At 46.5% G+C, this 10,471-nt stretch overlaps 1 protein-coding gene across 1 annotated transcript; it reads left to right on the forward strand.

The window, feature by feature from the left end:
* The first annotated feature begins 8,577 nt into the window (after window positions 1-8,577).
* LOC120093869 (sentrin-specific protease 2-like) lies at window positions 8,578-10,058 on the forward strand. Its single transcript, XM_039080599.2, has one exon. The coding sequence runs from the start codon at window positions 8,578-8,580 to the stop codon at window positions 10,030-10,032; it is 1,455 nt and encodes a 484-aa protein (XP_038936527.1). The 3' UTR covers window positions 10,033-10,058.
* The last annotated feature ends 413 nt before the right edge of the window (window positions 10,059-10,471 follow it).

The raw sequence follows: 10,471 nt of genomic DNA on the forward strand, positions 1-10,471 counted from the left end.
CAGTAAGCACTGATCTACCCTCTCTGCCTATGTCCTATGGGTTAACAGCCAGGGCCCTCTGTATCCAAGGCTGGCTGTGAATATCTGGTGCATTTGATTCCTCTCTTGGCCTCCTGAGGGTGAGAATTAGAGGCATGCGGCAGCACACACAGGTGTATATGGTGCAGGGCATCAAACCCAGGAGTCCCTTTATGTTGAGGTAAGCTCTCTACCAAGTGAGCTTTCCAACTCCTCCATTCCCCTTCCCCTTTGACTCCCTTGGCCACTTCACAGAACCCTGCTGACTATTTTTCTTTTTATTTTAGTGTTTTTCCTTTTCCGTTTACACTTACTCACATTGCATCCATCTCTCTGCCCCCTCTTCCAGTCACCCCTTCCATACTCCTTCCTCCATGCCTAACATCTGCTTCTGAACAGATATGGACCCCACTGAGTACACCACTACCCTGGTGTCTGGAGGATAGGCCCAACCTCTCCTACTGAGGTCAGACAAGGCAGCCCTGCTATAAGAACCCATCCCATGTACAGGCAGTAGGTTTTAGAATAACCCAACCTCCAGTGGTTGGGGACATACATGAAGACAAACTGCTAATGAGCTCTATATGTTGGGCAGTGCTAGGTCCAGCCCGTGTATGTTCTTTGGTTGGTGGTACAGACTCTGAGAATTTGAAGACAGCGATCTCGGCTTGGTCACAGCTCTTTCATTTCATGGACCTCCACATTTCTTCTCAGATATGAAACAAGGATCAAAGTAAACCCACTATGCAGACACAGACACACACACAGGCATAAACACATGCACATACTCTCACACACACACAGACAGTCACACACCCACACAAAAGCACACACATGCACATGGGTAGGTGCATCACTAGAGAGGGAAAAGTCACAGGTAAAAATTCCAGAAACTGTCTTCTCAAGTATGTCCAGACGTGGTTGGGGGAACTGTGATGGTTATTCTCGATTGTCAACTTACCTACACTTGGAATTAACTAGAACCCCAAAATTAAGGGGCATCCCTCTGGAGGATGTTTGCTTAATTTGAAGTGGTAAGAACTACTTTTAATCCTTATCTTCGTGTGTGTGGGGGAAATCTTTATTACCCATTTTTCGGATGGATTAGATTAGGTGGTATTTTCCCACCATTCCTCTTGGCCACGCCTACTTCCAGGAGCCTATATAAGGCTGTGCGAGAAGGAAGTTGTGTTCTTTGCCTGCTTGTTCTTGGTTCCTTAAGAGGTCCATTCCTCCACAGTCCTCTAGGGTTTACTTCTTTGTGAATCTGGCACTTACTAAAGACCAGCTGAGCCATCCAGACTGGTGGACTGAAAATCTACTGGACACTCGGACCTTCCATTTCTAAGGAGCCATTTTTGGATTAGCTGGACCACAGTCTGTAAGTTATTTTAATCATATCTACATATATAAATATACATATCTATCTTTCCTATATGTATATATGTATGTATATGTACATGAGTATGGGTTCTGTAAAATAACTGCTGAGTAATAAGGCAACCTAGGTGACCTTAATGCAATGGGAGTCAGAGGTGGATGTCCTAGGGTGGAATTTCCAGAGTCTCTACTGGGTTAGGGGGTTTATTTCCTATGGATTAGCAGAGATACCTCATTCTAGCAGTCTCCTTACAGGGGGGCCCTCTTCCTACTTCTAGTGTTGCTGGTTTGCAGTAATTGAGTAGCGTCGAGCCAAAAGCAGGCAGTCTTCAGGAAGGTAGGATATGCTTTCCCATGACAAGAGAGCCGAATGCAAAGAGTAGGATCTCAGTGGAGCTTAGGCAAACCAAGCAAGTACATGTCCATGTGGTGTGCCTTGGGGACACCAAGAAAAGCCCACGATTGGCCTCTCCTGTTGCCCAAAATCGCTTTATGGCTCTCATGGAATCCTGCCTACTAGTCATCCATGGCTCAGTAACATTGGATGGGGCCAATTCCAATAAGAAAAAAGAAAAGTGAGACTGTGAGAGTGTGTGAGCCATGGGTGCATATGTGCACAAGTGAGTATGATATGCAGAGGGGTGTGTGTGTGTGTGTGTGTGTGTGTGTGTGAGTGTATGTTTATTAGTGTGTGAGATTGTGTGTTTGTTTGTGTGTGTGTGAGTGTGTGTGTTTGTTAGTGTGTGTGAGTGTGTTTGTGTGTGAAGGTTTGTGAGTGTGTGTGAGTGTGTGTGTGTTTGTATGTGTGGGTGGGTGTGAGTGTGAGTGTGTGTGTTTGTGTGTTTGTGTGTGTGTTTGTGTTTGTGTGTGTGTGTTTGTGTGAGTGTGTGAGTGTGTGAGTGTGTGTGTTTCCATAGATTTGCATGCAGATAACAGAGGCTATCACCTGTTTTCCTCCTTTGGTCTCCACCTGATTGACTCAGGCCTGGCTGGCCATTTTGCGCTGACTCACTGCCCAGGCAGCTCTAGGGATGAACTTGTCTTTTTCCCATGGGGGTATTTATTACTTTCGTGTTCAGACTTGCCTGACTTGTTGCATGGGTGCTGGGGACTCAAACTCAGACACTCTAGCTCACAGAACAAGTGTTCCTGACTCCCCAGCCATGTCTCCAGTCCTTCTATTATTACTATTTCCTTTCCCAGAACAGCAGCAGCAACAAAGACCTGTGAGCCTAGGGCTGGAGCAAGAGCTTAGATGGTGAAGGGCCTCCCACCAGCACTATCATAAAATACAAAAGTGTGGTGGTATTTTCTTGTCACCCAGCTCTGGGGATGGAAAATGAGAAGTTGATCATGGGGGATCAGCTGCTCATCCACCTTGTTCCTGGGAGAAGCAGCCATGAGAGGCTCTGCCTCAAAAAACAAAAGTGGAAACTTCCTCTTAACAATACCTGAGCATTAAACAGTGTGTGTGTGTGTGTGTGTGTGTGTGTGTGTGTGTGTGTATGTGTGTGTGTGTTTGTGTGTGTGGTATGTGTTTGTAACTGTGTGTGCCTTTATACTAAATTTTTCTTAAGTTCTAGCTTTGCACCAGTAGGGTGTCCATGTAGGAAGATTCTGTATCACTAATCCCACTCCAGAGCCAAAGGTAGATACTTCCTTGGGACTTCAGCATATACTGTAGACCAGCTTACACATGCAAATTTATGGACTTTGAGAAACTTGAACTTTCTGTTGAGAGGCAGCCATTGTTTTGGAACTGTCAGGCCAGTGCCTGAAACACCTTTAACATAGACTCAGTCAATAGTTCTGTGCCTTAGAGATCCCTGACATTTAGCATATCTATTTCTGATTGTAAAACTGGGGTAGGGGTTAAACTTTAGTGTTTGTGTATGCACAGCACATATGTACTCAGTAAGCACTGATCTACCCTCTCTGCCTATGTCCTATGGGTTAACAGCCAGGGCCCTCTGTATCCAAGGCTGGCTGTGAATATCTGGTGCATTTGATTCCTCTCTTGGCCTCCTGAGGGTGAGAATTAGAGGCATGCGGCAGCACACACAGGTGTATATGGTGCAGGGCATCAAACCCAGGAGTCCCTTTATGTTGAGGTAAGCTCTCTACCAAGTGAGCTTTCCAACTCCTCCATTCCCCTTCCCCTTTGACTCCCTTGGCCACTTCACAGAACCCTGCTGACTATTTTTCTTTTTATTTTAGTGTTTTTCCTTTTCCGTTTACACTTACTCACATTGCATCCATCTCTCTGCCCCCTCTTCCAGTCACCCCTTCCATACTCCTTCCTCCATGCCTAACATCTGCTTCTGAACAGATATGGACCCCACTGAGTACACCACTACCCTGGTGTCTGGAGGATAGGCCCAACCTCTCCTACTGAGGTCAGACAAGGCAGCCCTGCTATAAGAACCCATCCCATGTACAGGCAGTAGGTTTTAGAATAACCCAACCTCCAGTGGTTGGGGACATACATGAAGACAAACTGCTAATGAGCTCTATATGTTGGGCAGTGCTAGGTCCAGCCCGTGTATGTTCTTTGGTTGGTGGTACAGACTCTGAGAATTTGAAGACAGCGATCTCGGCTTGGTCACAGCTCTTTCATTTCATGGACCTCCACATTTCTTCTCAGATATGAAACAAGGATCAAAGTAAACCCACTATGCAGACACAGACACACACACAGGCATAAACACATGCACATACTCTCACACACACACAGACAGTCACACACCCACACAAAAGCACACACATGCACATGGGTAGGTGCATCACTAGAGAGGGAAAAGTCACAGGTAAAAATTCCAGAAACTGTCTTCTCAAGTATGTCCAGACGTGGTTGGGGGAACTGTGATGGTTATTCTCGATTGTCAACTTACCTACACTTGGAATTAACTAGAACCCCAAAATTAAGGGGCATCCCTCTGGAGGATGTTTGCTTAATTTGAAGTGGTAAGAACTACTTTTAATCCTTATCTTCGTGTGTGTGGGGGAAATCTTTATTACCCATTTTTCGGATGGATTAGATTAGGTGGTATTTTCCCACCATTCCTCTTGGCCACGCCTACTTCCAGGAGCCTATATAAGGCTGTGCGAGAAGGAAGTTGTGTTCTTTGCCTGCTTGTTCTTGGTTCCTTAAGAGGTCCATTCCTCCACAGTCCTCTAGGGTTTACTTCTTTGTGAATCTGGCACTTACTAAAGACCAGCTGAGCCATCCAGACTGGTGGACTGAAAATCTACTGGACACTCGGACCTTCCATTTCTAAGGAGCCATTTTTGGATTAGCTGGACCACAGTCTGTAAGTTATTTTAATCATATCTACATATATAAATATACATATCTATCTTTCCTATATGTATATATGTATGTATATGTACATGAGTATGGGTTCTGTAAAATAACTGCTGAGTAATAAGGCAACCTAGGTGACCTTAATGCAATGGGAGTCAGAGGTGGATGTCCTAGGGTGGAATTTCCAGAGTCTCTACTGGGTTAGGGGGTTTATTTCCTATGGATTAGCAGAGATACCTCATTCTAGCAGTCTCCTTACAGGGGGGCCCTCTTCCTACTTCTAGTGTTGCTGGTTTGCAGTAATTGAGTAGCGTCGAGCCAAAAGCAGGCAGTCTTCAGGAAGGTAGGATATGCTTTCCCATGACAAGAGAGCCGAATGCAAAGAGTAGGATCTCAGTGGAGCTTAGGCAAACCAAGCAAGTACATGTCCATGTGGTGTGCCTTGGGGACACCAAGAAAAGCCCACGATTGGCCTCTCCTGTTGCCCAAAATCGCTTTATGGCTCTCATGGAATCCTGCCTACTAGTCATCCATGGCTCAGTAACATTGGATGGGGCCAATTCCAATAAGAAAAAAGAAAAGTGAGACTGTGAGAGTGTGTGAGCCATGGGTGCATATGTGCACAAGTGAGTATGATATGCAGAGGGGTGTGTGTGTGTGTGTGTGTGTGTGTGTGTGTGTGAGTGTATGTTTATTAGTGTGTGAGATTGTGTGTTTGTTTGTGTGTGTGTGAGTGTGTGTGTTTGTTAGTGTGTGTGAGTGTGTTTGTGTGTGAAGGTTTGTGAGTGTGTGTGAGTGTGTGTGTGTTTGTATGTGTGGGTGGGTGTGAGTGTGAGTGTGTGTGTTTGTGTGTTTGTGTGTGTGTTTGTGTTTGTGTGTGTGTGTTTGTGTGAGTGTGTGAGTGTGTGAGTGTGTGTGTTTCCATAGATTTGCATGCAGATAACAGAGGCTATCACCTGTTTTCCTCCTTTGGTCTCCACCTGATTGACTCAGGCCTGGCTGGCCATTTTGCGCTGACTCACTGCCCAGGCAGCTCTAGGGATGAACTTGTCTTTTTCCCATGGGGGTATTTATTACTTTCGTGTTCAGACTTGCCTGACTTGTTGCATGGGTGCTGGGGACTCAAACTCAGACACTCTAGCTCACAGAACAAGTGTTCCTGACTCCCCAGCCATGTCTCCAGTCCTTCTATTATTACTATTTCCTTTCCCAGAACAGCAGCAGCAACAAAGACCTGTGAGCCTAGGGCTGGAGCAAGAGCTTAGATGGTGAAGGGCCTCCCACCAGCACTATCATAAAATACAAAAGTGTGGTGGTATTTTCTTGTCACCCAGCTCTGGGGATGGAAAATGAGAAGTTGATCATGGGGGATCAGCTGCTCATCCACCTTGTTCCTGGGAGAAGCAGCCATGAGAGGCTCTGCCTCAAAAAACAAAAGTGGAAACTTCCTCTTAACAATACCTGAGCATTAAACAGTGTGTGTGTGTGTGTGTGTGTGTGTGTGTGTGTGTGTGTGTATGTGTGTGTGTGTTTGTGTGTGTGGTATGTGTTTGTAACTGTGTGTGCCTTTATACTAAATTTTTCTTAAGTTCTAGCTTTGCACCAGTAGGGTGTCCATGTAGGAAGATTCTGTATCACTAATCCCACTCCAGAGCCAAAGGTAGATACTTCCTTGGGACTTCAGCATATACTGTAGACCAGCTTACACATGCAAATTTATGGACTTTGGGAACCTTGCACTTTCTGTTGAGAGGCAGCCATTGTTTTGGAACAGTCAGACCAGTGCATGAAGCACCTTTAACATAGACTCAGTGATCACTTCTGTCGCTTAGAGTTCCCTGACATTCAGCATGTCTATTTCTGATTGTAAAATGGTGGTAGGAGTTAAGCCTCAGTGTTAGTGTATGCACAGCTCATATGTACTCAGTAAGCACTGATCTACCCTCTCTGCCTATGTCCTATGTGTTAACAGCCAGGGCCCTGGTACCCAAGGCTGGTTGTGAATATCTGGTGCATTTGGTTCCTCTCTTGTGCTCCTGAGGGTGAGAATTAGAGGCATGCGGCAGCACACACAGGTGTATATGGTGCAGGGCATCAAACCCAGGAGTCCTTTTCTGTTGGGGTGAGTTCTCTACCAAGTGAGCTTTCCAACTCCTCAATTCCCCTGCACCCTCTTGACTCCCTTGACCACTTCACAGAACCCTGCTGACTATTTTTCTTTTTATTTCAGTGTTTTTCCTTTTCTGTTTACACTTACTCACTTGGCATCCATCTCTCTGCCCCCTCTTCCAGTCACCCCTTCCATACTCCTTCCTCCATGCCTAACATCTGCTTCTGAACAATATGGACCCCACTGTGTACACCACTACCCTGGGAGGCTAGGCCCAACCTCTCCCACTGAGGTCAGACAAGGCAGCCCTGCAAAAAGAACCCATCCTATGTATGGGCAGTAGTTTTTGGAATAACCCAACCTCCAATGTTGGGTACCTACATGAAGACAAACTGTGAATCAGCTTTATATGTTCGAGAGTGGTAGGTCCAGCCCGAGTATGTTCTTTGGTTGGTGGTACAGACTCTGAGAATTTGAGGAGAGAGATCAAGGCTTGGTCACAGCTCTGTCATTTTGTGGACCTCCATGTTTCTTCTCATAAATGAAACAAGGATCAAAGTAAACCCACTATGCAGATACACACACACACACACACACACACACACACACACACACAGAGGCATAAACATAGATAGGCACATACTCTCTCACACACACAGACACACACATGTACACACAGACACACACAAACCCACATGCAGGTGGGCACTAGAAAGAGAAAAGCCATTGGTCAAATTGGCACAAACTGTCTTTCAAACTGTGTGGTTTGGAGGCAAGTGTGTTGTCCATTTTGTGTTGCCAACTTGCTTACATCTTGAATTAACTAAAACCCCAAAATTAAGGGCATCCCTGTGGAGGATGCTGGCTTAATTTGAATTGGGAAGGACCACTTTTAATTTATATCTTTGACCTGGGGAAAAAAGAACTTTGTTAGGTGCCAACAGTGCAGGAGCTTATCCATTCGCCTTCACCGTTATTTGCCAGGGAATGAAGATCACTCAAGGGGTGTGACAGAGGTTCACCGTGATTCAGTGTCTATCCCTTTAGGGCTAGCAAGTGTAAGCCGGGGGAATTCTGCATTGGCTCTTAGATCATGCACAGACTCACATACGCTGGGCTATCCTTTGCCAAAGCAGACTACAACTAGATCCTTGAACTGAGCCTAATCTAACTCTGTTCAACACGGAGGAAGGTGCTGTGTCCCAGTCTTTCTAAGGATCCAACCCTCTCTCCTGGAGTTGACATTTCAGAAAAATGTAACCTAGTGACTCCACTGTCCCTCCCAATACTCTCTCTCTCTCTCTCCCTCTCTCTCTCTCTCTCTCTCTCTCTCTCCCCCCCCCCCTCTCTCGCTCTCTCTGAAGACACAGCTACACTTCTGCATCATGGAGTTCTAATTGTTTTTGTTTGCTTCATGCAGGTACTGACCAACAGGAACTCCAGAATAAAAAGAGGCCTCCAGTGTGGTTGCCTGTGCTGCCAACGTTTAGTGTATTTGGGTGACTCTGACATCCATAGAGATTTCCCTGATTTGGGGGTCCACAGAGGTTCACTGTGCCCTGAAGCTTCACTTCTCCTACCGGGTAAAAGGCAGCACCTGAACTGGTAATCCACCACCACCTTAAAGACAAGGGCAGATCATCAGCTGAGGGAGAACTACTCTTGGATACTGTTGCCTCCCTCCGTCTGAATTCACCTTGCAACTGTCTCCAAGGCCAAAGGAAGCCTGAACTCTTCACCCTGCAGTTTCTGATCTTGGACCAACATGTCCAGTATGGATAAGACACCTGCAACTATACTAACTGATCCTTTATCCACGAAGACAACAACTGAGCCCCCAATGATAGTCTGGCTGACAAACACTGTGACTTGCCAATCAGAAAGCTGTGCCATAGCAGAGAGCCGGCAGGTGAGCAAAGGCCATCCACATGGCCCCTGTAGATGGCAACTGGGCAAGCAGCATGGGAGAGTGTACTGTGAGCATTCAGGAAGAGGCCAAAAGAGGAAATACCAGGCAGAAGGTAAAAAGGCTTGGCAGCATGAAGAGCCCATCCTACCTCTGAAGAGGCTGAAACCACAGCAGTGGGAAATAGAGCTTGGGGTTGAAGAGCCAGGCCAGGGTCTGATACAGAACCCCCAAGAAGTGGTTCCATTCCACCAAAAGACCCCAGAGTTCACCAAAGGCCCCGAGGAACAGGCTGTGACTGAGACAAAGTCTGTGGATGGAGGTAATGGACCAAAGGGTCCCTACAGCAACATAGAGGAATATGTTCAGAAACACCTCAATGGAATGTACCCAAGCTTGTTGGGAAACTGTCAACCCTGGGGCTCTGTGAGCTCAGACTCTCAGAATGCTTTCCAGCACCCATTGGACTCCTCAAAGGACATCAAAGGCTGTGTGGATGCACAGATTCATGCTTCTCAAACACCTCAAATCTGTGAAAACAGAGTCAGCAATGGCATTCTCCCCAAACAAATGCCAATAGCTGACGCCAAAGAAAAGGCTTCTCAAGACCAAAAGCAGAGCACAGGGCTGGACCATGGCCCTCTGGTCACAGCGGACATGCAAAAGGAAATCAGTAGCGCACTTGGCCCAGGGCCACAAGACCAGGTCTTGAGCTGTGCCTTCAATATGACCATCACTCGAGCAGACATGCGCACCCTGAGTGACAGCGCGTGGCTCAATGACAACGTCATTAATTTTTACATGAATCTTCTCGTGGACAGAAATCAGACTCAAGGATACCCTGCCCTTTATGCATTTAACACCTTCTTTTACACCAAGCTAAAGAGTGGGGGCTACAGATCAGTCCGAAGATGGACCAAGGCAGTAAACCTCTTTGCAAAGGAACTGATTCTGGTGCCGGTTCACCTGGATGTGCACTGGAGCCTGGTGGTGACAGACCTAAGAGAGAAGAGTATTGTCTACCTGGATTCCATGGGACATAAGAGACCAGATGTCCTTGAGCTGATCTTCCACTATCTGCAGGATGAGAGCAAAGCCAGAAGGCATGTGGATCTGAACCCTTCGGAATGGAAACAGTACAGCATGCCAACAGAGAAGATTCCTCAGCAGGGGAATGACAGGGACTGCGGTGTGTTTACCTGCAAATACGCAGATTACATCTCCAGAGGCCGCCCCATCACCTTCTCTCAGCAGCACATGCCCCTGTTTAGGAAGAGGATGGTGTGGGAAATCCTGCACCAGAGCCTCCTGTAGCCTCACCCACCAGGCTGCTGAGGCTGCTGGGAAGGCTTTTGTGGATGGAGCCAAGGACTTCAGGCAGGGTGGTCAGAAGGGCCTTGAAACAGGTTCTGGAGTGTAAAGAGCGGGGGATGCCCCACAGGCTTTCAAGTAATGCTAACCTGGAACAAGGGAGAGCTGCACCGGAAGCAATCTAGGAGATAGATGTGCCTGGCACAAGTTAGAAACTGCTCGACACAGACACAGCGCATGCTCACAAGGATGCTGCTTTAAACACTGGATTTTTGATATTAGGTTAATGTTAGGATCTTCACTCACTTTATTAAAAAAACTTTTCTGTTTTTTTAAATAAGTTTTAAATAATCACTGTAGGTGTTTTCTACTGCTTCCTAGTCTTTAATATTCACTGTTTCACAGTGTTGTACTGTGGCCATGGGGCCCTTGAGACAGGCTC

The sequence above is a fragment of the Rattus norvegicus genome, chromosome 7 (genome assembly GCF_036323735.1).
Source record: "Rattus norvegicus strain BN/NHsdMcwi chromosome 7, GRCr8, whole genome shotgun sequence".
Taxonomy (NCBI): Eukaryota; Metazoa; Chordata; class Mammalia; order Rodentia; family Muridae; genus Rattus; species Rattus norvegicus.